Source organism: Mesoplodon mirus (assembly GCF_964341445.2).
Source record: "Mesoplodon mirus genome assembly, chromosome: 18".
Taxonomy (NCBI): domain Eukaryota; kingdom Metazoa; phylum Chordata; class Mammalia; order Artiodactyla; family Ziphiidae; genus Mesoplodon; species Mesoplodon mirus.
The window spans coordinates 23,802,727-23,829,977 of NC_138994.1; the positions used below are offsets into that span (position 1 = coordinate 23,802,727).

General features: G+C 56.4%; 1 protein-coding gene across 6 annotated transcripts in view; it reads right to left on the reverse strand.

The window, feature by feature from the left end:
- Positions 1 to 20,460, reverse strand: part of AXIN2 (axin 2) — a 30,865-nt gene extending 10,405 nt beyond the window's left edge. The window contains exons 1-3 of one of the 6 annotated variants that reach the window (XM_082603492.1): positions 20,433 to 20,460; positions 15,987 to 16,921; positions 7,257 to 7,388 (exon numbers count right to left, since the gene is read on the reverse strand). In XM_082603492.1, the coding sequence (XP_082459618.1) occupies positions 7,257 to 7,388; positions 15,987 to 16,801 (947 nt within the window). In that variant the 5' untranslated portion in view covers positions 16,802 to 16,921; positions 20,433 to 20,460. Of the gene's footprint in view, positions 1 to 7,256; positions 7,389 to 15,986; positions 16,922 to 17,673; positions 18,020 to 18,068; positions 18,318 to 18,802; positions 19,189 to 19,436; positions 19,755 to 20,432 lie in introns of those variants that run through there. The other 5 variants (XM_082603493.1, XM_082603488.1, XM_082603489.1 and 2 more) reach the window with 5 other exon arrangements.
- Between the last annotated feature and the right edge of the window lie 6,791 nt (positions 20,461 to 27,251).

Here is a 27,251-nt window from a genome sequence, read left to right on the forward strand (position 1 = left end):
CAGAACCCACCGGCTCACGAGGAGGCCTTAGCGCACGGGCCGACTCACGCGCGCCCGCCCGAGACCCCGCGACAGATGGGACCGCGCACCTCCTGGAGCTGGGAGCGCCCCCAGTCCCCAGGCGCCGTGGCCGTCCTTGCAGGGAAAGTCAGCCCAAGGCCCAACCGCCACATGTCCTGCCCCTCAAGCCTCTCTGGAAATGGCTCCCGCTCGGTTGCAGGAGTATCAACCTGGGAAGAGCTCGTGTCTCAGCTCTTGTCTTAGAACTGGGCCCACTGCAGAGTGAAGGTCCCCCTATGTTACAGGTGCCCCAAGCAGGAGACTAAGACCCCTTCGGTCCCTCCGACGGGCTGTTACCACGGCAATCAGGGACCAGACGCACAGAAGACTTAAGCCAGGCGCTGGTGGAGGCGTGTGTTACCCTCCAACAGTCAACCTCCCAGCCGTTCCCAAATGTCTCCTTTTTATCAGTCACCGGCGGGCATCTTTGGGCTCCTTCCTTCCCTCAGCTCCAAACCCTACTACCCCAACCAATGGATTCTCAGATCCGTGACCAATGTGGGCATAAAGAGAAAGCCCCTACTCCGTGGTACTCTGTGCAATTCATCCAAATATTTGAGTACCTACTATGTGCCAGACCTTGCTCTAGGCTCCGGGCAAGAGAGCAGCGATGGAAGGGGATAAAAATGCAGACGACTGCCCTGAGGAAGCTTGTGTTCTAACGGAGTGGAACAGGTGATAGGCAAAAATTAAAAAGCAAGATCTATGGTAAGTTAGAAGGTGGTAAGCGCTATGATGAAACACACGGCAGGAAACGGGGAGTGAGGACGGCTGGGGCGTGGAGCTGCGTTTTAAACAGGAGGCGGTGGTCACTGAAATCCTCTCCATGAAGGTGATTTCTGAGCAAAGACCAGAGGGCAGAAGGGCCCCGTACGTTCTTCTTCATCACTGTATTTTTAAAATGCAAATGGAAGAAGTTTAAAAACAACTCTACCACCACCACCACCACTCCAGCTAGTTTGCACTAAAAACAGGACCTGGAGTTGCTATGTTTTTTTTTAAACTTTTGTTCTTGAAAGCAGTCGGACGGTCAAGGTGTGATTATTTTCCCATTGCTGTTCCTTCCAGAAGCCACTTATTTACAAAAGCCTCAGGGTTCAAACATTTCCATACTGAATCATCCTTCGGGGCTATAAATATTGAAATCAGCTGTTTGGCTATTTCCCTTTCCCTGGTGTTTTGTTCATCAAGGGGTGGCTGGCTCATCAGCAGTGGGTGACAATCAGCTGTGCCTAAAAATGACAGGAGCAGCCTGGGCCAACTGGTCGACCTCCAGCTCCTCTGTATGGCTGCGGATTCCGGAAGGCTGCTGACCTGGGCGGGAGAAAAGGGCTGCCGCCTCAGGGATGCAATACAGATACAGATGAACTGACCTGTGAACCAAACCTTGGAAAAGAAGCACTTTATAAAGTCCGATCGTACTGAGGGTACAGGCGGAGAAGACAGATCAACATAAATCAAGGGCTTACTCACGCGTGTGAGTCCTGTCCCAGGGAAAAGCTGAAGGGGGTCAGACAGCAAGCACTGTGGAAATGGTCAGCCTGTTGACCAGTGAGGTCAAGTCTCCTAGGCAGCCTCCTACTCACTAAGGCCTGGGACGGGATTGGGCCCATGAAGGTCAAGTAGGAGAAAAGGTTCTGAGTCCAGAAACTTCCTGAACCACGTGGAGCTTCGTTACAACTTTTCACCCCAGGATCACTCACAAGACGTGGGCCAGTCGCAAGCAGGACTGGCTTGACCAGCAACTAAGGGCCATGCCCGCCGACTCCAACCCAAGGCTGCCGGCCCCACCCATGGACTGAGTGATGTATAATCCAACTGCACCCTCACAAAACCCCTAAATCACCACATTTTATAGATGACCAGAGATGCTCCAAAGCTCTCCTGGAATCAGTCAGTAGGTCAGATCCAAGCTTCTAATCCAAGCCACTGATGGACTCCAGAACAGGCATCCTTAACTCAAACACGTACAGTCCAGGCCCAGCTGGAGAAGCCAAGCTTCACAATGGTCTGAATGCCGGGGGGGCACCATTTCCTACGCCCCACGGGGTCACCTGGCATTCTGAAGGGGTGAATGGGGGGTTTGGGGAACATCCTGGAAAGTCCTCCTGACCACTCAGTGCTCGCTGGTTATGGGGCATGCTGGCCCCCCATCTCTCGCCTAAAATCCCTTGTGGGGTGTGGGTAACAGCAGGGGACCAACAGACTGGGTCTCACGATGGTCTGAGCAACAACTTCTGCTGCCCCAGGGCTGCAAGACAAGGTCCATGTCCCAACCAACGACTCTTCCAGGGCCGTAATGAGAGGACGGCTCTACTCCAAGCCTCTTCCAGGCAATCCTGGGGGTGGGAGGCAAGCACCCCGTGGATGCCACCGTGACACACCCGGGGCTGCTCGAGTCCCAGGAGTCCCCCGCCCGTCCCCTCCAAGACTCTGACCTTGAGTGTCCCCCAGAAGCCTTGGCTCCTGCCCCTCGCCTCCCAAGCTGAAACGAGCGGTAAGGCTTTCATTTCACACCTCTCTCTCTTTCTCTGTATTAAGCAGGAGAAAGAAAAGTGAACTGGGGGAGGCAGAGGGAGCAGGTCCCTGGCCACTTGAAGCAAGAGGAACAAATGCGTTTTTAAGCCACTCCTCCAACCAAGACATGCCCACCACAGCCAGGGCAGGTGAAGGGTCCAGCTATAGACAAGGAAACGCGAGACCAGCGCAGAAAAGGGAGACCAACTCGCAAAGGCTCAGAGGCTCAACAGGCACCTTCAAGGAAATGTGCCTTTAATCCCACCCCCACCCCGACCCCCCAGCCAAGAATCTTCTTCCAAAACAGCCCCTCATTCCAGAAAGGGGCCTCTCTTCTTTTTATCCAGGCTCTGAAAGCCTGTGATCAGTTTCCTGGCTTCTCAGGACCATGAGCTGACCCGAGCCTGCGTCTCGGTCCCTGGACGGCCTCCTTTAATTATAAACATTTTAGCTAACGCGCCCGCTGCCGGGCCCAGCTGTTTCTGGGGAGCGCTGGTTTCGAAGTGTGGACTCCATCCACTTAGTTGCCATTTAAGCCGAGCCAATTAGTTTAGCCTTTGGACTCGGCCGTGCCCGGACTAACCTGAATGTTGCTTTCCGGTGGCTTTGAAATAGCGGGCTCACGTACACACACGTCCACTCGCATTTTCGTTTGGCCACCACTCTGAAGGCGGCCTCTGATCACAGCCAACACCAAAAGGCCAGTTTGTAAGATAAGGCACTATTTGAAGTTCACTCAGATGCTTTCCCTGGGGTCCAAAGTAAACTCATAAATAAGATATAAGGAAATAAAAATAAATATTATAAAATAACCTGGGCCACCCTCTGTGTGAAAGGCAACAAGAAGGTCTCAGGCTGATTTTGGGACACCCTGAGCAGAAGCACCCTCCGATCGCGCGGATGCTGACTTCAGAAGCAGCTCTGCGCAGAGAGAGATGTCAGGGAGCCACCTCCATGCTGTCCTCCTAGCTTTCACTTCCTAACAGAGGCCACACCTGGGCGCCAGGAACCTGCTGCTTCTAGCGTGCCCCCCGCTCCTGCCACTGCAATCCTCCTACAGCCCCCCGCAGTCCTTCTGCCCAAGGGCTGGGGTTGAGGACTTGGCTGGGAGTCTAACTTTCCAAAAAACAAAAAAACAAAAAAAAAAACTAAAAAAGCCATTTCTTCTGAGAATGTAGGTTTCAGAGCAACGGGCTCATAAGAGGGCCTGCTCAGAGGCCTTGTACGAAGACTCAACTCCCCAGCCATCTGAGACGGGGCTTCCTGCGTAGCGGGGAACCAGAAGTCGGCAGCGAGCCCTGGACTCGCCAAGGGCAAGGCCCCCCGGCCCAGCTTCTCCCGGGCCTCGGGCAAAGGCCCTGGGACTTAACTGCTTCCCTGGCAAGTGAGACGACTGCTTGTGTCCGATGAACTCCACCTTCTGGAGTCTACTGAAGGCGGCCCGTGACCCCTGCGCCTCCCGCCCCCCGCCCAGCTGTGCCCCTTCCCCAGCCCCCAGCAGGGCAGCCAGCCCCGCCCCCCGGCCTCCGTGCCCATGAGAAACGGCCAGGGCTCCTTTCATGCCTCACGGGGCGCTCCTACTCACTAGCGTGAGGAGGTTTCAAAGGGGCCACTGCCCCCTCATCCCGCTAAGCTTCCCCGACGGACGCGACTCGGTTCCGCTTCGCGTCCCCCTCGCACTCTGTCGCTCGCTCGGGCTCTGCTCTGTGCCGGGCCCCAAACTGGCCGAGCCGAAGAGGGCTCTAATCCCGGCCCAGGACCCCGGGGGACCTGCCCGACGGGCCAGCCGGCCAGAAAGCACCTCGCCCGGCCTGGGCTTTCAGTGCCTGCCAAGCCCGCGGGCCCGCCTGCGCCCCGTCGGAGTGGCTCTTGTGCCACTTGTGCCCCTTTCCACGCTGATGGTAAATGTGGGCCCGGCGGCACCAACATGCCCACGTGGGGTCTGGCTATGCTGCCTGCATCCAATAAGCTGCCCTAGAGGTTGGGAGGAGGACCAGAGGCCCCCCAGCGCTGACGTCAGAAGACGGGCTCCAGCACACGAGCCCCAGGTCCCCAGGGACCCTCCCCCGCCCCTTGGGGTCCTGGTTTCCTCATCCCCAGCCCGAGGCAGCTGCGCCCAGGGAAGGGCTGGCCACGCCCTGAGGTTCTGCCACGTGGGACCCAGGTGCCCCGGAGAAAAAGCTGCCAAATGAGGGATTTGCCCTCTGTCTCGATTACCAATACGGACCTTCCTGGCCCACACGCTGACCCTTGCCGCCCAGGGCAGCTGACTTCTCTGATCCCGGAACGCGGCCTCCCCGGGCAGTGAGGGCCTTAAGCCCACGAACGCTGTAGCTAAAGGCGGGAAGGGCGGGCAAGGGCTTTAAAGTCATCGCTCAATAGAACTGGGGGTTTTTCTTCTGGGCATAAAAGGGGGTAAAAAAAAAGAGGGGAGAAGGCAGAACTTACTCCTCCCTTCCCCTGCCCCTTAAAAAAGAAAGCTGTGTGGTCACTAATAAATAAAAATAAAAGAGACTCAAGGTAGCTCAAAGGTCTCATTATCAACTATGGGGCCTCACATTCACGCGGGGCCGGTGGGAGCAGGCCAAGGGCAGGGGCCTGTCTGGCCCGGATCTGAGTTCTGTCTGTGACAGGAGTAGTTATGGGAGCACTGGGCATTCCTCCCTCATCTGAAAAGTCACAAGCGTCGGCCAACCTTTCTGACTGGGTCCTGTGAGGCTCAACCGGGTATGGGGACTACACCCAAGTTATCTCATCCTGAACCCAGAATCACACGTCCGTGACGGGGAGTCGGAGGCCAGCCAAAAACAACCTCGCAGAAAACTAAACAGAAGCCTCCTAGTCTAAAGGAAACTACATTTGGCTAAGGAGAGTCGCTCGATGCCCTCATTCAAGTCCAACTCACTCTTATTTTACACATAACGCTGACCACCACATCATCCAAACACTAGTTAAAAGCTAGAGGAATGCTGCTCCTGGAAACAAGTGCACACGAGCAAAAAAACGACAGTAGGCAGGATGACAGAGAGAAGAAAGAAAAACTATCTTAAAAAGGGGGGTGACACACCAGTATCTCTAGGGGCAGAAAGCCTTATACAATCTTGAATTCTGTGAGATGATATTACAACGTAGAAGGAAAACAGACCTTGGGATTAATTATTTGAATCAAGAAACAAATTATGCCTTGCCTGATACTACTGAATAAACACAGAGCAAAAACACATTGTTTTAAGGAATACGTCCACCAAAGGATAATATTTTTCAAGTACAGTAACTTAAAGAGTTCAGTCGATATGGAAAACTTACCTCTGCGGAAGCCCTCACTTCTTCACTTTGGATGAATGATGTGTTCCCTCCCTCCATTTTCACTCATGCCAAAGTGCTATTCTTTTATTAAACTGGAACTTTTCACCTTAAACATCTCCCTCCTTTTACTAACAGGGGAATCTGAGGTAACACAATAAAAGCCACCAGGAAAATCAACAGTCGAGTCCCAAACCAACCCGTCAACTTTCCTTTCAACTGGTTCCACACCGCAGGCCAAGCAACAGATCACTGGCCAATGGAAACCAGATCATTTCAAACAAACTGGAAGAAGAGCCGGTCCCGTTTTGGGAAGCAAGCTAGAGGAACAAACTCGACACAAGTGTGCCAGAACTTACAATGGCTCGACGGGCCTGCCTTGCAAAACGGTTCCCTTAGCAGAAGATCCTCCTCCAAAATGTTTGTAGAAAAGCCTCCAAAGACCACTTTTAGAACGGTGGTTCTCAACTGGGTGCTGGGAGACGTGCCCTGGGGAGTCGCGCCCAAGCCCAGGCCCCACCTCCTCCGAGCCTCCTGAATCAGAATCTCCAAAGTTGGCAGGAGACGGGGACGCCTGGTCCACCTCCCCACTCCACTCCCACCCACCTGAGACTCACAGAGGATCACTGTTCTCCATCTACAGAGGTCACCACTGCATGACCTCAAATGACCTCCAACTCAAAGCATGACCCTGCCCCATGGCCTGCTGACCGCATCAGACCACCCTGATGGCTTGGACTGCATCCAGAAATGCCAGCCGTCCATCTGCAAAAGAGCTGAGGTCAGAAACTGCTTTGGAGAAAACCCCCAGTTAGGGGCAGAGCCCCGGCTGCAGATGGAAGATGCCCGCCGACACCTGATGAGCTGAGTGACGGCCGCTTGAGCACATCCGTGAGCGAGCCTGGCACGCGGTGTCCTGGACGGAACCCTGGCTTTCTGACCCCACCTTCACTGAGCCCCCAGACACATACCCTTCCCAGGTCACCCCACCTCCCCACCTGCTGGCTCTGCAGAGGGACACCTGGATTCAAGACCCTCTTCTGCCCACCGGGAAGGCAGGCGAAATGATAACCGGAAGAGGGGATTTTAAACTCAGGGAATCTGTGGATATTCACCTTAACCTCCTTAGTTTGGCTTTCTTCTGTGAAGGTACCATTCAACCCCCTTCCAAGGCTCTAAGCTTCACTCCACCCAGGTGACCACGGGAGCCTCCTGAGCCAGACCAGGCCCACCCCTGGGGCCTACTCCCCTCCCATCCAACAAACATCCACGCGGACACAGCTGGGACTGGCAGAGCCGGATGAGGACCCTGCCCCACGGCCTGGCGGGTCACACCGCCAGCCGCGTACGTGGTGGGGAGACCAGAATATACTTACACGCTACTGTCTGTCATGGACATGGAATCGTCGGTCAGCGCATCACTGGATATCTCACTGTCGTTGGCGCTGGTGGCTGGCGCGAAGACGCAGCCGGACCCCACGTGGTACGGATTCACCGGATCGCTCCTCCTGGAGGACCACAGCACTGTGTCACCGACTCCCACCCCAAACCCAGGGAACCGGGGGGCCCCAGGACAATCCCACAATGTGCTCCAGGCCAGCCTGCTGCCCAGGGCTGGGTGCTCCTCTGGGCAGAAAGCAGGGGCCACAAAGGGGCCTGCTGAGCCGCAGCTCTGCCAGGGGACAGGGACCCCAGGGGATCTTACAGAGTTCTCGAGAGACACCTGGAGGGAGGACCCTGCTCTTGGAGGGGAGGCTAGGGAAGGACTGACGGGATGGAGTGTCCTCCCCCCCTGCACCCACCCCCAGGCCTGTACGGGGAAGAAGACAAGAGGACATTGAAACGTCCACACTCCCATCCCGGGCTCTGGGAGCGGAGATCTGAGAGGCGAACAACTAGCAGCTGGGCCTGGCGAGGGGACAGACGGACAGACAGGAAAGTTCAGGACGAGGTCCGGGGCTTCCGTCCTGCCCCGAGCTGGGCCTCGGCCCACAGCCAGGCTGCCCCCCACCAGCAGGGCCGCCGAGGGCCTCCGGAGGGAGAGGAGCAGCACAGCTGTTTCCAAGGAAGGTCCAGGCCCTGCTCCGGTGCCTCTGCCCCGTCCTGCCCCCCGACCTCCTCCCAGAAACGCCAGTGTGCCGGCCCAGCTGGGCTGTGTTCCTCTTGTGTCACCTGCTGTGTCACCGCGAGGGCCTCAGTGCGGGAGAGAAGGGAGAGGGAGCACCCGCCATGGTCGGTGGGCTGCAGGAAGGGCCCTCGTCTGCAAAGACGAGGCCCCGCAGCCACCCGATGGTCTGTAAAGATGGCCTTGGGGTTGGCAGAGGAAAGGGGCCCCTGAAAGGTGCCGGCACCTCCTGCCCGCGCTCACCGAGCCCCAACCCTCTCGTGAGGTGCCCAGCCCCGGTCTCCGGTCTCCTGGCACCCGTGGCTTGGCAGGCAGGTCCCCGTAACGGGGGCTGGGCAGGGGTACCAGGCAGACGCGGAGCACAGGCCCGCGAAGAGGCGCCCCTTACACACGTCATCTCATCCAGTGCTCGCAGCCCCCTGGGGAAGAGCGCATGTGCCCATTTGACAGATGTGCACTGGGTGGCCCCGCAAGCACAGCATCCCTGGATGTGAGAGCTGGAAGCGGCGGGCGTGGGATGGATTCGTGCGGTTCCCATTCAGCCTCTCTCTCTGCCCCTGTTCAGAGACCAGCCTCGACGTTTCAAAACGCTCTCGCATAAGAGGCAGCATGAGTGACGTGGAAGAGGAAGTCCTGGCCCTGCAGTGTCGGAGGGGGCGGGCCGGGTGGCCGCGTGGCTCCCCGGGACAGGTGGGAGCAGATGTGAGGACCAGGGATGGGAGAAGCGGTGAACAGTCCTCTCCAGCCTGGGGCAGGAGGGCGTCAAGCTGGCTGGGTGAGGGGGGGCCTGAGGCTTCCCCAGCAGCACGAGGGGTCCGGGGGGGACACCAGGCTGCACTGAAGTGGCCGTGAGGTGGGCAGGGAGCCGCTGCACAGTTTGGCAGGAGGGAGGGCAGCGGGGCTGGAAAAGGTGGGAGAACGGCTCAGTTGCTGTCCTCAGGGGGCCTGCCCTCTAGCTGCAGTGACAAAACAAACAAGAGTGACACTCAGAGGTGGAGCTGCAGCCGCAGCCCGAGGCCCACCAGCGACTTAGGGCTCGCTGTGGGCGGGGCCTGGTTTGCTCCCTGCTGCACCCTCGCCCGGCCCACAGCAGGGGCTCGAGGACTGTCTGCTGCCCGATCGTCTTCACGACCCCCCAGGGAGGTAACAGGCCCCAGGAGGGGGCCAAAAGCCTTGTCGGAGGCCACTCGCTGGAGGCCCGGCACGTGGAACCCACCTCCGGTCACCTGGAGGAGGTGACGGCAGCGGGGACCCCGAGTCTGTTGGTCTGACTAGTCTGGAACGTCAAGCCAGATCCCAGGAATGTGGCGTGGTGGAGAAGTGACCAGAAAGTGCAAACGAGGAACATGGCGCTTGAACCCATTGACCACCACGGCCCAGCGACCTTGACCTTGTCACCTGGACACTGGTCCATTGAATAACATGGCCCAGCGACCTTGACCCTTGTCACCTGGACACTCTGGCAATTGACCACGATGGCCCAGCGACCTTGACCTGTCACCTGGACACTGTGGCAACTGACCACCACGGCCCAGCGACCTTGACCTGTCACCTGGACACTCTGGCCATTGAATACCATGGGCCAGCGACCTTGACCTGTCACCTGGACACTCTGGCCATTGACCACCACAGCCCAGCGACCTTGACCTTGTCACCTGGACACTCTGGCCATTGAATACCATGGCCCAGCGACCTTGACCTGTCACCTGGACACTCTGGCCATCGACCACCATGGCCCAGCGACCTCGACCTGTCACCTGGACACTCTGGCCATTGACCACCATGGCCCAGCGACCTCGACCTGTCACCTGGACACTCTGGCAACTGATCACCACGGCCCAGCGACCTTGACCTGTCACCTGGACACTCTGGCCCCCCTGCTCCACCCCCAGGATTTTCTACGACGATGCAATGAGGCTGGTGAGATCTTCCATGACGTAGAACTGGTCCCCACGTCCTCAGTGTGGCATTTCCAGACACCAGGGCAAGAGAGAGAGGACGGTGGTGAAAACCAAGGAGAGGCAGTTGGTCTTTCTGGAGAAGAGACGAGATGAGGGACGATTCAGTGAAAACGGCCTCCTAGCCGATCAGGAGGGGTGTGGCTCTGGGTGGTACTGCCACGGAAGGTGGAACAAGAGGAAATGGCGTACAAGCCAGAAAGAAAACATCACTTCTCCATGGCCAGGGCAGACCCAAGGAGCAGGCGAGGGCAGGTCACGGGGTCGCCCAAGGCTTTAAAATGGCCCAAAGCCCACAGCTGCCTAAATGGGCAGCTGCCTCAAAGCAGGACGGAGAAGCTGATGGACTTCAGGAATCAAGTAACACGGAAATCAAGAGGCCGAGGGCTGGTGCCGGCTTGGCTCCTGGCCAGCTGGGTGACCCCAGGTGTCACAGACTCCGTGGACACAGGGCTCCACTAAAACAACGTGCAGTTCAAACACGGCCACCTGCACGGGGTCCGTATGTTCTCCGAGAGGCCCAACAAGGGCACTGTTTATGGGGGTGCATAGGAACGCTCCAAAAAACCACCTGCCAACAAAAACAAGACTTCTTGGGCGGCATTGATCATGACAATTACATATCGTCAGTGCGTTTCCATGGTGAAGGCCTGTCCCGAGTACGAGACAACAAGCTCCACGAGGGCAGGGACAGGTCTGTCTTCCCCATCTGGGTCTCCCCAGCTGCAGGTAGCGTGGAGCTCGTGGCAGAAGCTCAAAGCTTTGTTCACTCTCCTTCTTTAAGGACCTAGGACCAAGCGGGTTGCTGAGGGGTGTTTTCGCCTAAGAGGCGTGGCATGGAGATCAAAAGAGCCAAAATGGCCTTAAACAGCCTTCACACACTCTTTCCATCCCTTCAGTGTTGCTATCTTCGTGGTATTAACACATTAACAGTGCCCCAAGTGTGAGGGTTGTAACTCAGCCTCTACAGGGAGAAAATGACTCAACAGAAACCCCTCCCTCCCCAACAGAAAAAGGCACCTCGCTCAAATCCCGAGTGTGGACAGAGTTCTGTGCTCCCAGTCAGACACACGGGTCCCAAAATAAACTCGTCTCCCTCCCTTCCAAAATAGAGGGCTACTGTGTGACCGGTAATTAAAAATGGAATATATTGCTCTTAGCTCAGTTGCCTGCAATAAAGTATTGGGATTTTCCTACCATCATAACAAGACAAGGCAGAGGAAGGTGGCAGGCCTGTGGGGAGAGATAGAGACTCAATTTTTTAAGAACTCAGAACTTTGTCAAAATCATCACGTAATTTCAAGAAAATGAATTAGGGCTGCTTTCTTGTGATCGCTTTAAAAAAAAAAAAAAGAAGGGAAGAAACTCAACCACACTACAGTAATTGTACCCAGATGCTTTGAGTATTTCTTCAGGACTGTTGTGCTCCCAGTTGCTGCAAGGGTTTTAAATTCCTCTGGAGAGTAAAGGCCTATGTACAGATTTTGCACCGGGCATCCATCCACAGACCTGGTTTGCAATTTCAATATGCAAAGGGCTTTCAGCTGTCAGGTAGCAGAGGCTCCAGGGACCTTAAGGGAAGGGAAATGTGGGCTCCTCCTCTGCCCCCCACCACCATTCTTATCTCTTATCTCAGTGAGATGCTGCAGACTCCCGCCTGCTCCCCAGACACCAGGGCAAAGCCCATACAGAGAGCACAACAGACGTGACCTTTGGGACCCCTTTCTGGGTCCCCTCTCAAAACAATGCAACTTAAAAAGTATTGGCTTCTAAGGCTGTGTGCTCTTCTTTTCAAAAGCCCTCTGACAGGGGCTTCCCTGGTGGCGCAGTGGTTGAGAGTCCGCCTGCCGATGCAGGGGACACGGGTTCGTGCCCCGGTCCGGGAAGATCCCACATGCCGCAGAGCGGCTGGGCCCGTGAGCCATGGCTGCTGAGCCTGCGCATCCGGAGCCTGTGCTCCGCAACGGGAGAGGCCACAGCAGTGAGAGGCCCATGTACCACAAAAAAAAAAAAAAAAGCCCTCTGCCTGGAGCGAGAGAGGCCAGGCACGCAGATGGCATCAGGCAACACCCTTCTGAGAGCAGGCAAACTTCGACAAGCGACAAGCGTGTCCTAGCAAAGCGCCCTCCTCAGAGCCTGCATCCGCTCGCTGTGGCCCGCTGCTTCCAGCACAGCTTTCCTCTTGCGTCATTTTCTTTGATGATGGAGGCCAAGCTCGATTCCAGTGGCTTCGCATAAACCAGCCCCATCAGCGAGCGCTCTGGGGGGACAGGAAGCGCTGGGAGCCGGCAGAGGGCTACCTGCTGGGCCCCCTGACTTTACGTGAGGCCAGAGCAGAGGGTCCAGTGAGAGCCAGGTGAGACCGCCCAGGGCAGGACAAGGAGAGCATCCCGACCCCGGCTCCGAACTCCACAGCCCCTCTGCACACGCCTCCACGCTCCAGGTGTTGTGTGTGTCTGTGTGTAGTCTGTGTATGTGTGTGCAGTCTGTGTCTGTAGTCTCTGTGTGTGTAGTTTGTATGTATGTGTGTGTGTGTAGTCTGTGTATGTGTGTCTATGCCTGTGTGTGTGTGTGCCTGTGTGTCTTGTGTAGTCTGTGTGTGTAATCTGTGTCGTCTGTATATGTGTGTGTAGTCTGTGTGTGTGAGGTCTGCGTCTATAGTCTCTGTGTGTGTATTTTGTATGTACGTGTGTAGTCTGTGTGTCTGTGCCTGTATGTGTGCCTGTGTGTAGTCTGTGTGTGTCTGTGTAGTCTGTGTCTGTGTGTAATTTGTCTGTGTGTCTGTGTCTGTAGTCTCTGTGTGTGTGTGTATGTGTAGCGTGTGTGTAGTCTGTGTCTGTGTAGTCTGTGTATGTGTCTGTGTGTAGTCTGTGTGTGTGTCTGTAGTCTCTGTGTGTGGGTAGCCTGTCTGTAGTCTGTGTGTGGAGCCTGTGTGTCTGTGTGTAGTCTGTGTGTATAGTTTGTGTGTGTGTCCGTGTGTAGCCTGTGTGTCTCTATGTGTGTTGTCTTGTGTGTCTGTGTGTAGTCTGTGTGTGTAGTCTGTGTGTATCCGTGTGTAGCCTGTATGTGGTCTATGTGTGTATCCGTGTGTAGCCTGTGTGTGTCTGGGTATAGTCTGTGTGTGTAGTCTGTGTGTGTCTGTGTCTGTAGTCCCTGTGTGTTTGTAGTCTGTGTCTGTAGTCTGTGTGTGTGTGTGTGTCTGTGTGTGTCTGTGTGTAGTCTGTGTGTCTTGCCCTGGCTGTGGGTTATTTACAGGGACCATCAAAAGCCCAGGCCTCCTACTGGACCACTCGCCAACCAGAGCCCCTCCCTCTGAGGACCATGCCTGCTCTTAGGCTCCAACTCTTTACATGAAACCTGACACCACGTCAGTAAGGACACAAACAAGTCATTAAAAACGAGGCTGCTCTAAGCACTCAAGGAAATCAAAGGGCTTAAAGACCAGCCATGCCCTTGGCATCCAGCTGCCCAGACTGCTGCTCAACAGCTGGTGAAAGGGACCGACCCCTGGGCAGGACTCCGGGTTCCTGGTTCATCCACTGGACTGACTTATCAGGCCGTCCACAGGCCGGGCACCTGGCCTGACAAGTGGCGGGGAGGCAGGCTTGCCTTAGGGACGATCCCACATCCCAGAACCAGCTGCGAACGCAGGCTCAAGATCAGCAAGCAGAGGAAGCTGAGGCGTGGGGAGGGGACATGCTGAAACTTCACAGTGAACACAGTGCTCGAACCCGAGGCTCACTCTCTGAAAGTGGGACCCGAACCCGGCTGGCCCTTCTCACACAGCCGGTGATGAGCACTGTTAAGTCAAGCCAATTATAATGCTTTACGTCTGTTCAGACATTTCCCTTCACAACGGGCTTTCCTGTTGATTATTTTGGTCCTAACATTATAGCAACCTGTGACATAAACTGAAGGGAGGGTTGTCCACTCACTTTACAGAGAGCACACGGGCTTCAGAAAGACTTCAACCCGGGCGGTAAGAGGCCGTCCGGGCTGCAACTCAGGCCTCTGAGTAACTCGGGGCAGCTCCTAATAACACACCTCAGGCACCCATGAATACCTTGCATGTTAAAAAAAATATCGGGGTGTGTCTTAATTTCTGATGATGCCCAGGTAAGATACATCATCTCATCCCAGCAGTGGGAGAAAACACACACACGAATCTGGTACGGAAACCCCAGAGGCCAGCGAAAGGTGTCATTTGTATATGAACACCCACGGGTCCCAACCAAAAGGCAAGCGCTGACACACAAGGCACCCCAGGCCCTGCATCCAGGGTCTCCGACGCTCCCGAGGGCCCTCCCCATAAAGCTGGACCCTAGTAACAGCCCGGCTGGGGGCTGTGGAAGGGGGAGGGGCTCGCCAAGGCTGGGTCCTCCTGCCCACCCACGCAGGGGAGGGGTCACAGCAGGGTCCCACCTGGGGAGCCTGTCTCGCTCCAAAACCACACAGGGCGCTGTTTACAAAGGTGGTGCTCTGGGCCCTGACACTGGGGGACACAGAAGCCCCGCTGTCTGAAGGCTCCCGGAGAAGCTGCCTGACCACAGGCCTTAAGTAGCCTTGGCGACCGCTGCCAACCTGGAGGGCACGGAGGCCAGCGGGGTTTACCCAAACGTGCACCCAACAGAACAGGGCAGGGGTGGCAGGTGGCCCGTGACTGCCAGCCACAGAAGCCAGAGCCAGTATCTTCCTCCAAAACAGCCTGAAGCCATAAGCTTAAAGATGCTGAAACAACTCCAATCACGTGATCCTTGGCTCCCTCGCAAAAACCAATCCGTTCCCACTTAAGGTGTAGACCAGATGTCTGCGCGCAGACGACCGGCTGCAGGCGCGCCCCCTGGTGGACCCAACACAATTCTTCCCTCCCTGAAGGGCCACCCCGACATCACAGGCTTCCAGGCTCAGACCCCGCTCCTCTGCCTCTCCTCCTGCCTCGGACCCTACAGAGGGAGGGGAACCTCCAGAGAGACAGCCGCCAGATCGCGTCTGCCTTTCCGAACCCACGGAGCCGGACACAACGGCCAGCGAGATAAGCTGCTCCTGGCCAGCCCCTCCCCTGCACGCTGTCCGCAACAACCTGCGATTGAGAGGCTCATTCTCTTTTTGGATATTTGGAAGGGGAGAGCGAGAAAGAGACAGAAAAACTCATTCTAACAGGAGGTCTGAAGTTGCCTCCAAAGGTCAAGAATCTTGAGACTTGGCCGTTCTATAAAGAACTATTTGTCTTTGAAGCCTCGAAAGAGAAGGTACTCTTCCCTTCTCCAGTCTTCTCCGGCCAAGACCTCTTCTCCTTCAGCACCAAGCAACGCAATAATCAACTGGGGTCTGATCCTCGGGCCGCAAGCATTGAAAACCCAGAATAATGTATCAGCAGACTCCAAAGGTAAGGGTCCTGCATTCGGGAAAGTCACCGGGCCTCCCCTCCTTAGGAGGGTTTCTTGCAGGGTTAACATCTCATTCCACAAAGAGAACCCGCAAGCTCAGCTGTTAAGCCCATTGCTGGCTCTTATCTGAACTTAAAGCTCAACAGATCCCACTTATCCCCACGGTCAGTGGGCACGCACGTTATTTCCTGGGGCTCTGCCACAACCCAGGTGCCTCCCTGGCCACGTTCATCCTACTCCCTATTGCTTAGCTGTGAACAACCCCTTCCCAAACCGGTGCCTGGTAGCTGGTGAGTCATCGGCATGAAAAGCTGCCGTCCTCTCTCCAACCCCCCCCCACCAAGACTGGCCCAGGACAGTAAGTAACCCCCATTAACGCACACTGCCTGCCACTGTGTGAATTCAGCACTGGAAGACTACAGGTATTTAGCTGTGTGTGCATCGCTTTCCCACCCCTTTCAACAGCAAAACGCAAGATCGAAGGGTTCATGGCCAGCGGTCCGAGCTCAAGACAGGCCTTTGTCAGCCTCAGCAGCACATGCATCCGTCCATGCACCCTACTTAACTCAAAACATCTGCAAAGGCCATCTCATCCTCCAAGCTCCCCCAGCCCCTCACCCTCCACCAAAGGCTCACCTGTATCCATTCTCGACAGTTTCTGTGGACCTCACACTGACTGTAGCCCTCAGAGTTTTGCTGGACAAGCCAACCACGGTGGGGGAGAGTTTGCACTTGAAGTCGGCGCAAGTCCACTCCTCTTCCTCATTCAGCGTGGGGAGGTAGCCACACACGAGCTTCAGGCTCCCCAGCCCCCCGCTGCTCACGCAGGCTGGGTTTTCACCCCCACTCCTCACGTATTCGAGGTATATATCAGAAGTCAGAAACATCTGGTAGGCATTGTCCTCCATCACCGCCTGGATCTCAGTCTGCGCCTGGTCAAACATGACAGAATCGATCTGCTGCTTCTTGATGCCATCTCTGATGTAGGTCTTGGTGGCAGGTTTCAGCTGCTTGGAGACAATGCTGTTGTTCTCGATGTACCTCTTGTAGATCGCTTTGGCTACTCGTAAAGTTTTGGCATCCTTCAGGTTCATCTGCCTGAATCCATTGCAGGCAAACCAGAAGTCTAAGGTATCCACGCATTTCTCCCTCTCCAGGAAAGTCCGGAAGAGATAAGCACCGTCTTGGTCACCCAGCAAGGAGTGCAGGGACTTGGTCCACCTGGTCAGAGGGGAATCCGGAGACGCCCGCCCCTCCGGCTCCCCCAGCCCGTCCTCATTCCGCCTGGCATTTGAGGAGACAGGCAGGGGTTTGGCGACCGGGCCCTTTCCCACCCCGGGCTGGCACGGTGGGGTCTCCCCTTCTTCGCCCGGCACTGGGGGCCGCGGGGCATCCTCGCGGAAGCTGCTGCTGGGGTCTGGGAGGCGAGGCACCAACACAGCGCTGCTCATGGCCAGTGAGTTCTTCTCGCTGAGTTGAGGAATTTTTTTTTCTCCTTGCAGTTCCTCTCAGCAATCAGCGTGGTCTCTCTTTCTCTCTCAAGTCAGCAGGGACTCATCTGAGCCTCCTTTCTGGGAAGAAAAGGAAAGGGGGGGGGAGGTAGAGGGAGAGAAAAGGGTATTGATATAATCAAAACCAGATCTACCCAACATCAAAGCAAGAAAGTAAACAGGCTTTTCAACTCCTCAAATTCAAATCAAGCAACCCAGCTATCTGCGAGGTGCTCATCTAAAGTATCAGACGCAGCTTTTTCAAAGGCGAAATCTGAGCTCCCTGCACGCTTGGGGGGGAGGGGGAGGGGGAAGGGGCGGGGAAGGGGCGCGGGGAGGGGGGGAGGTGGGGCGGAGGGCTCGGGAGGTGGAAGACACCAGCTTCCAAAAACCCACCGGCCCGGGCGCACGCAGGACGGCCCTCCCCTCCTCTGCCCTCCCCTCGCCCCGACTGCATCCACTCCAAAGACGCGCACCCCGCGCCGCTGGGCTGTGTGCAGGTGAAACCAATTTCGGTAAATTTCCCCACTCGGCTCTCCGCACAGATAACTCGAGCTCCAAACGCGCCCGTCCCCGGCATCTGGTTCCCATTCCCCCCACCCACCCCTTCCCCCTGCGCCCCCCCCCTTCCCACTCCTTAAAAATTCAGAAGAGCCTCGACCGAGGAGGAAAGCCCGCCCAGCACAGGGCGGAACGGGCGCCCGGACTCCCGGCTGCAGCCCCCGCCCCGCAACCCAGATGGAAGCGTTCGCTGCGCCCCCGCCTCCCGCCAAGAATCCGGCTCAGTCTACACCTCGGTCTTCCGGGCTCCCCCAAACCAGAAAACCACTCACTCAGACAAGGCTTTGATCTTCCAACTTTGCCAGGGAGCAGAGAAGCCTCACGACCCGTCGCCCCCGCGCCCCCCGCCTCCTGGAGCCGCAAACCCTACAAAACCGGATCAGAAACCGTCTCACGCTAACACTGCCTGTGCCAGGAATCCCAGACTCGGCTGACCTCAAGCCTCTTTTTCCCCAAAGCAAAAAGTCTTATCTAACCAGTAAACCAGCCGCTTTCCCCAGCAAGGGGAGGATCAAACTCGGGAGAGGGCAGGGGCGGGGGGCGCGACCCCGAACCGGGGGCGGGAACCCTGGGCTCCGGGTGGGCGCGCGTGGCCCCCGTGCGGGGCCTCAGGCCGCCGGTAGCGCCGCGTTCCCCGGGCGGAGGGGAGGTGGGGCGGCCCCGTTACCTGGAAGACCAAGGCGGCCCGAGGCCCGGCTCTCATCTCCGCCGAGCCCCCCCTGCCCGCTCCCCGGCCCCAATCCACCCCGACGCGTCCAGAGCCCCGGTGGGCGCTCGCAGCCCCCGAGCCCGGGTCGGAGGCGCCCGCAGGAGAAGCGCGGAAAGCGGCAGCCGGTCCAGCAATGGCGACGCGCGGAGGCTCGGCCTCTCCGCACGAGGGGCCGGGGCGGCCGGGGGCGCGGGGCCGGGCGGCAGGAGAGACGCGGGGGACGCGGGCGCCCCAGGCTCGGGCCGCTCGGGCGCGCAGACTGAGCCTCGGCCGGCGCTCGGGGCCCCTCTGCGCGGACCGGGGCTGGGAGGGGAGGACGGGAGGGGAGGAGAGAGAGGCGGGAGGGGGCGGGGGGAGGGGGCGGGGGGCGCCGCCACCCTTTCATCCCACCTCCCAAAGGCACTCCGGCGCACACTCGCACCCAGACTCCCATCCAGCACTGCCCCGGCGCGGCGCCCCCGGGGGAGGGGATCTGCCCCCGCTCCGCCCCCGCCGCGGCCGCCACTCGCACAAGTCTCTCCGCCGGGCCCCCGCCACCCCGGCCGAGCCCCCCGGAGCGCCGGGCGCCGCGCCCGCCGCCCCTCTCCGCGCCCGCCCGGAGCGCGCCCCGAAATAGCCGGCCTGCCCACTTCAAAGGGCCGCCCGGCACATCAAAGCGCGCGGGCCGCCCGCCGCCTCGGCCTCGCACTCACCAGGGGTCCGCGCGCGCGCTCCGCGCCCAGACCTCGCGGGCGCCCCGGGCAGGGCCTCGGCCCCGGCCCCCGGATCGGCTCGCCGCCGCGGCCCCGGGCCCCCCCGGGCCGGTCCCGGCGTCGGGGAACATGGGGGAGTCGCGCGGCCGGGGAGGGAGTGCGGGGAACCCGGCGGCAAGGGAGGGGGCAGAGGCGTGCCCCGCCGCCCCTCTTTCTGCGGAAGATCCGAGTGGGCCTCGCCCCCGCCGCGGCCGCCCTCGGCCCCTCCGGCCCCCGCCCGGTCCGGCTTTCGACACGGGCCCCGCTTCCAGCAGCCACTCCGGGCACCCAACGTCCTCCGGGCGCTTCCAACAAAAACTGCGCCGTGGATTTCACTGTGCACTTCAAAGGCGCGTGCCGGCGCACGGTCCTGAAAGGGAGGTACGCGCCCGCCGCGCTCCGGGCCGCCCCCGGCGCCCCCGCCGCCCCTCTCCGGGGCCGTCCGGCTCACGGACGCCCTCCCGGCCGCCTCTCGGCCGGGCAGGACCCCCTCCCGCGCCCTGCGCCCGCGACGCGGCTGGGCGCGACCTCGCCCCCGGCCCTGGGGGGGGCCGGCTCAGAAGCGGCTCGGCCGGGGCCGCGCCTCCGCCCCCACCTTTTACAGCACAGCTTTCGCCGGGGGAGACGGGCGCCTCGGACGCCCGGCGGCCCGGCGATCCATGACTGCGAGGGGTTATTTTTATTTCCCGGCGCTCGGCTGGTTACCGAGTTGCCAGGACCTTATCAAAGCGTAGCCGGCTCCAGCCGACTCCCCCGGGCCGGGCCCGGGCCGCCAGTGATCCCGCCGCGCCAATCACCGCCGCGCTCGGCCGGCCCGCGCCTCCCGCCTTAAAGGGACAGCGCCCCGCGCCCGCCCCGGCCCGGCCCAGCCCGCCCCCGCCCCCCGCCAGGCCCCCGAGGCCACCCGGACGCTCCCAGCCTGAGTTCTGATTCCGCCTTTCAAGTGCTCTGGCCTTTTTGCTCTGGCTTCCTCCCCCGGCCTGCTCCGTCCTCCCCAGCTCGGGAAAGCAACAGTTTATTGTGGCATCCTGGCCATGGCAAGAACTGCAAGTAGGCGGGTTTTTTTGTTTGTTTTTTTGTTGTGTTTTTTTCTATCATCGAACACTTTTCTACCTCTGTTCAAGTTTCCCTGGGAATTTGGGCTTGGAGGAGCTTGTCAGAGGAGTGGCGAGTCCCGGGATGGGATGGCCAAGTGTCACAGGAGGGACGCGGACCTGGACGCAGAAGGCGCGGGCGTGCTTGTGCGCTCCTGCCTCCCAGTGTGAGTTAGTGTGAGTTAGGGTCAAGGTGCGTAGTTTGTGGATGTGTGAAGATGGGGGTGTGACTCTGCCAGCAGAGGCCTGAGTGCTGGGGAGGGGCCCTGTCACCTCGCTGGGAAGCAAGCCTCAATGTCCTTGAAGATTTAACCCCAAATTCCCAACCTGGCCATCAGGACTCTCCCAGCATGTACATCGACCGTCTTTCTGTATCAACTGCGTAGGCAACACTGTCTTGGAAGCATCCCCCCATCCTCCCATATGTTACATATTAAACAGACGTGGGATGTCTTTTTTCTCCGTCGACTCTCAGTTTTCATGTATTGAAAACTCACCCCATTGTCACCTTTGAATCCTTCGCAGCATCCATCCAATAACGTTTAGGAGGTACAATCTTCTCACTTAAAGTAATAAGAAAACATACCACAAATCCAGAACATTATTTGCTTGTCTGTTGCTATAGAATGATCTCTCATATGATGAGCTAATAATTGATTTTTCCTCCTCTTAAAAAACATAAAGGTGGGCTTCCCTGGTGGCACAGTGGTTGAGAGTCCGCCTGCCGATGCAGGGGACACGGGTTCGTGCCCCGGTCTGGGAAGATCCCACATGCCGCGGAGCGGCTGGGCCCGTGAGCCATGGCCGCTAAGCCTGTGCGTCTGGAGCCTGTGCTCCGCAACGGGAGAGGCCACAACAGTGAGAGGCCCGCGTACTGCAAAAAAAAAAAAAAAAACCATAAAGGTGGAGCCCAAATTTGTCCCAGAGGTGAGAGGAAGAGCTTGGCATCCTCAGAGCTGTGGCCTTCAACTCTATTCACTTTTTCTTTATTTACTTCCTTAGTGAACTGAATGGACGACAAACCCTTTTCAATGCAGAGGTGCCTCGAACCTTCATTACGCCTTTAGGACTTTAAAACATGTAAGAAGTGTGTTTCTCTGTCTGTTTAGGTTTCCGTAGGAAAAGAGGAAGAGGATGCACCACCCCGTGACCTGCTGGAACATGACAAGCAGCAGGGAAGATGCTCTCCCGGCTATGACACGGGACCAGAGCTCTGGAAAGCCACGCTGCCAGACTTGTCAGCTCCTGGGCACCGTGGGGGGGGGGGCATCTCCCTCCCCAAGACCTGCCTCTCTGTGTCCATGCTCTGCTCCTTGGCTCACCTTCCCAGGTGGCCAGGCTGGCATTAAGCCAGTGGTCCAGGCTATGAAACACATGGCCACCTTGGGGCACACCAGGAAGGCCAGTGAGCGGGTGTGGCCAGATGACTCAGCCCTGCCTTGGGACAGCTGCTGGGTGCAAGGAAACTGGAAGCCAGTCCACTTGAGGTCAGCTCCCTCCACCAGCCCGGCCTTTCAGAGTGCTGCACACCCACCCCGTTGGGTGACCCGGAGAGCCAGGAGCAAAGCTGTCCCTGTGGTTCCCAGGAGTCTTTCAGCCACAGAGGGTGTGATCCTAGGGCCAAAAGTGTATACAGAAGGGGATGAATTGCCATAAAAGCGTCTGCAATATAAACAACAACAGCATGTGTGTGTGTGTGTGCGCACGCGCACACACACACATGCGCACACATAAACGCACACGCGCGCACGCAATGTGAGGGAGGGGAGGTTGCAAACTCCAAACATCCAAACATCCAAAATCAAAATAAACAATGATCAGAAAGAGGAGGCTTTCAAAAAGGAAGTGGAAAGCTGGTCTTCATGGGTGGTTTTCCTCCCCTCCACTGCCTCCCCGCCAGCGCTAACCATCACAGGCTCGGCTTTAACCCAAGGGCTCGCCTTCTGCTCCCTCGTTAGCTCAGGGCTGTAGCGACAAGAAGGGCGGATGGAGATAGCGCCACAGGAGCAAGGCTGAGTTCAGTTTGGTCCTCTCAGTAATAACCCTTCGGAGAGCTTGGTTTCCAGAACAGGTGCTCGGTCACCTTGGGCCAGTGACTCTCCTCCCCCCCAGTTTACCCCTCGCCTGTCCCCTGGTGGTGCATTTCCCACCCAGCAGTGGGGCTGGGCTGGGGACCCAGAAGCCTGGAGCCCTCTCAAGCCTCCAGGTCTCCGACTACTTGTTGATAACATTTCTGAAGGGGAATCCAAAGTCCTTTGCTTATACCCGGCCCCTTTCTCAAGATAGCACAGTTTTCCATTTTCCCCTTCTTCCTGGCAGCGGCAAGGTCATGTGACTTGTTGTAATCCTGCGCGGTTGCCTGGAAACTGGAAAGCAAGGTGATGGATTTCTGCACATGCTCGCTCGCCCCTCCTTTAAAGACAAACCCTACCGAGGATCAACAGCCCACTTGGCCTAAGTGCAGACAAGTTTAATAAAGCAGAGAGTAATTCTTTTCTGCAATTATGTACTGGGCTGAAATCCTAGAATCCCAGAAAACTCTGGGCTCCCTGAGAGGCATCTGGCCAGATCTCCAATCTTTAGTCAGCCTGACAAAAACCCCTCTGGAGGGGAAGTCACACTGGCTGCGACTTCAGAGGAGCTCGGACCCAGGACATCACTCTTTAAGACTCCATGACTTTGTCTTTTATTTCTTTGGAAAAGTGGCACCTTAGACAATGTAGCTTTGTTTGGGGAGGGGGGGGTGGAGAGACACTCAGGTAACCTTTCTAGAGACTGCAAGTCACCTAACCGCTCTGAGGCCCTGCCCCGTGTGTTTACCTGTGAAGTGCAGGGAACACCCCTCAAAAGGCTGCTGTGAGGTAAACACCCAGCACCATGCTTAACACATCGCAGGTGCTCAGAAAATGGCAGTGATTTCTGTGCAGTCACCCCATTTCCTCAATAGCCTGTTAGCTGTTCTGGGAAGAAACTCCCATCTCCGCAGCAAAGATGCCCTCCAGTTAGGAGTCACACTCTGGGCTGGAGGCCTGGAAGCTGAGCAGGGAGGTCCTGCAGAGGTGACACCCCCTGCCCCCCGCTGACCTCCCAGGGGAGAGGAGCAGAACTGGGTGGCACAGGGGGCTGTGCTGTCTGCCGGCTCTCAAAGGCATCCTATCCAGTACTCCCCAAAAATATCAGCATCTCCTAGCCAGGGGAGCCCTTAAAATGTCATCTAACCCAACCCATCATTTAAGAGATGAGGAGGGGCCTCCCTGGTGGCGCAGTGGTTGAGAGTCCGCCTGCCGATGCAGGGGATGCGGGTTCGTGCCCCGGTCTGGGAGGATCCCATGTGCCGCGGAGCGGCTGGGCCCGTGAGCCACGGCCGCTGGGCCTGCGCATCCGGAGCCTGTGCTCCGCGACGGGAGAGGCCACAGCAGTGAGAGGCCCGCATGCCGCAAAAAGAAAAAAAAAAAAAAGAGATGAGGAAAATTAAGCACAGAGGAGGTGAGGAGATTTTCCCAAGATTTCTTGGCCCATTTCCCAGCTGAGCTAGAAGCTCCGAGGGTCCAGACACCTGCTCCATCCTCTTTCCCCCCATACTATGGTGAGGAGACCCAAGGCAGGGCTGTCTAAGAGGGGGTCCTGAGCATCTTGAGTCTTGGGCTTCCATGGCAGGGCTGATAAATAGAATTTAGCTAACACAACATTGTAAATCAACTATACTCCAATAAAGTTTTAAAAAATAAATCACCAAGTTAAATGATCACAAAAAAAGGCAAAAAAAGTCATCAGCCGTCTTAATTATTACAATGATGAAGGTAATCAAATATTCTCAAGTGAGTTAAATAAAGGAAGGTTGCTACTTTAAAGAATAATAATAATAACTTGGGATGCTTTTCTAAAAGCATCATCACAGGGCCTGAGCTGGAAATTCTACAGAAGCGTATGTCATTCAGCTCGTACCAATGAACAGCCTGGACCCCCGGAAGTGGGCTCCCTTCAGCCGGCTCCGGGGGGTTCCACCAAGTCTTTAATGGGGACAGATGTTTCCACGTGCATCTCAGTGGGGTTGGTGCACCTAAGGGAGAAATGGCTTTTACAGAGTCTGGGAGGAGGAAAAGAACAGGAAAAGACGGGTTCAGCTTCCTGCCATGCTCTCCCTACTTCCTCCCATTTGGAGAGGGGTGGGGGAGGAGTGGGAATGTCAAGGTGGAGATTTTGAAGCCACAGTCGAAAAAGTGAGGTTTCCTTAGGAAATCCCATCCCTAGCAGCATTGGGTGGGGGGGAAGCATATTTTTAATAAAAATGATCGTCTTCGGTCTGTTCAATTTAAAACACAGTTAAGCAAAACGATCATTTAAAACTTCCTAATCTGATTTACCTTCAAGTGCCTTTAATATTTATTATAAATGGAGCTACAAACTGCTGGCATCGCTGGTGTCCTACCAGGATTCGTTGTGGAGTTTGACTTTCAGGGGTTGGTCTGCACGTGGAACAAGAAGAGACCATCAATATTCAAACAAATCCAGAAAGAGGTTCTGATTTTTGAACTTATCTTCTCCAAAGTGTCAAGCACATGCACACACACACAAAGGTTATTTTCAGAAAAGGAAGTAAAAGATAGATAGGAAAAAAATCCCTGAAGTCAGCACTCCAACTGGCAACATGTGAAACTTTGCAAATAAATAGGTCTGTGTTCTTAAGCTCTCTCCACAGACATTTTTGTTTTCTGCTCCTGAGGTTTCGTCCTGCTCCTTTTAAACAACTTCTGGAAAGTGAAGTTGTGCCAGGCTTGAAATCAGTTCCTTTATTCTTTCACATCAGTGTTTCTTGACTTGCTCTCAGCATCTCTGCCAGCTACGGAGTGCCTCCCCGGCTCAAAGGATGGGCCAAGGTGGCCCAGGACGCTTGGCAGGGTCCCGGGCTGCCCCAGAACACCTGGCGAGGGTCTGGACTTCGCTCCCTGTGGAATCTTCCCTCCATCAGGTCTGCGCTGATGCTCTAGCGAGGTCCTCATCCCCTGCCCCCCTGGCATTAAAGCACTGGGAGTAGAAGGTGGCTGACGGACATCTTTCAAGAGGCGTCTACACTTGCGTCTACACTTCCTCCCCCTCACGGTCTCCTCCACCCGCGAAAACCCTTGGCAGCCAGGTAAAAGGTGTCCCACGTGAAGTCACGTGGGCCCATCTGGATCTGTGTATGTGGCTTGGCTTGCCTGCAGCTCCCCTACTTCGCAAGTCCCTCACGCTTCTCGGCAGGACCTTCTACCAAGGACCGACTCCCTCTCCTGCCTCTCTGGGTCCTGCCACCTACGGTGTTTTCTGGGCCAGTCTTCTGTCCCCATCCACGGCTCCCAGGCCCGCTCTCCTGAGACCCGGACCTCCCAGCCCTCTAGCCCCACCTCTTTCATGAGCCTCTTTCATCCTGCCCACTGTGGACTGCTGGCCACAGGTTCTCGAATCTAAGGCTCTTGAAACAAACGGAACTTCCTTTGCGCCTCGTGGAAGCCAGGCGTCCTCCGACAGGCAGTGCCCCAGCATCCCCGCTGCCTCAGCGAGCAGCCCGGGCTGCGTCCAGACTCCTTGTCCCTCATGCACCCCCATCCAGGGGTGCATGAAAAGACTAGGACTTCTGTCTCGGGTATTTTTTTAGGATTATAAGGCAGCCCTGTGGAGTGGAGAGGCCCATGTGGAGAGAGACGAGGCCTGCTACCTACCAACCTAGTGATCTTGGAAGAGGATTCCTACCCAGTCAAGCCTGGAGATGCCTGGAAGCCCAATTGGTAGCTGGCCCGTAACTCCATGGGACACCTTGAGCCAGAGGCAGCCAGCCAAGCCATGCCCAGATTCTGGACCCACAGACTGAGATGCGTCCTTTGCGAAGGGGAATGGCAAAAACAGACCCGCTGATAAGACTTTTGCCCTGTCAGTCAACATTGCTGATGCTAAGAGCCAAGCTGCAAGACACACAGGTGACGGGAAGCTTTTTTGCACCTCATTACATAACAGCACATTGATGGGGGGCGGTGACCAGCATGGATTGGCCATAATTGTAACATGTTTGAAGTTCTTCAAAGGTCACTGGAAGTTTCTATAAGAAATATATCAAATTGCTCCAAGCAGTTTATGAAATGAACACCAAAATCATTTTGAGATTCTAGTGGGTTATGGGATAGTGACATTTGATCACACTCAGAAACATTTACTTTGCTGTCACATTTCCCCAAGAATGTTCTCCCCTAAATGGAGATGCAGAACTTATTGGTCTAGAAGGTAAATAGGAACGTTACTGGTTAGTTATCACATTCGAATTTAGAAAAGGGAAATGAATCTTCCCTCTGGAGTGATGGGAACCGCGAAAAGAGATGCTAATGAGAATATCTCTGGGATTAAAAACGGTGCCAGGGCTTCCCTGGTGGCGCAGTGGTTGAGAGTCCGCCCGCCGATGCAGGGGACACGGGTTCGTGCCCCGGTCCAGGAGGATCCCACATGCCGCGGAGCGGCTGGGCCCGTGAGCCATGGCCACTGAGCCTGCGCGTCCGGAGCCTGTGCTCCGCAAAGGGAGAGGCCACAACAGTGAGAGGCCCGCATACCGCAAAAAAAAAAATTTAAACAAAACAAAACAACAACAAAAAAAACGGTGCCAAAAGTAGCAGGGACTTGGGGCTAATTCTTTGAATGATGATGATCTTTACAGAGTAATTCTCAGAATTCCTGTCGATGAACTTAGATGGGGGTGAGGGGCAATTCCTGAATGGCGTGGCCCAGAACTACTTTGGAAAAGTCTTTTTTTGTTCTTTGATGATCATCTTAGTGATGGGGTACCCTGAAGAGTAGGTCCCCTGAACAGACAAGGAGAAATCATCTGCATATTAGATATGGCTTCTTAGCAAAAACATTAGTATCCCAAACATAAATTAAAATGTGTGAATTGAACTTCACTCCTGTTACTAACGTTCTCTTGATAACCATTTTCGCCAATAACTTGAGCATAGAACAGATACAGTAATGACTGAAACTAGGCAATCCGTCTTGATAATCTCGAGGAATCACCCCAACACTTAGAAAATGTTAGGGAAAAATTAAGTGCAATATTCGATCTTCTTGAAAAAAAAAATTCAATTCTGCAAAAAAGAAATACTCAGTCCAGGGGGAGGGGACTAGATATTATCAGCTACAAGACTGGTCTCCGGGCCTCAGGCTTCTGTTGAAGTTGGTGGAATCTTGCACCCGATCTTCCTTGTCTGAAGAGTTGGGTCAGAACGGAATTTATTTTTTCAAGAAGATCAAAACTTTTCACGTGTATCCATTAATTCACAAATCAGAAAATGATC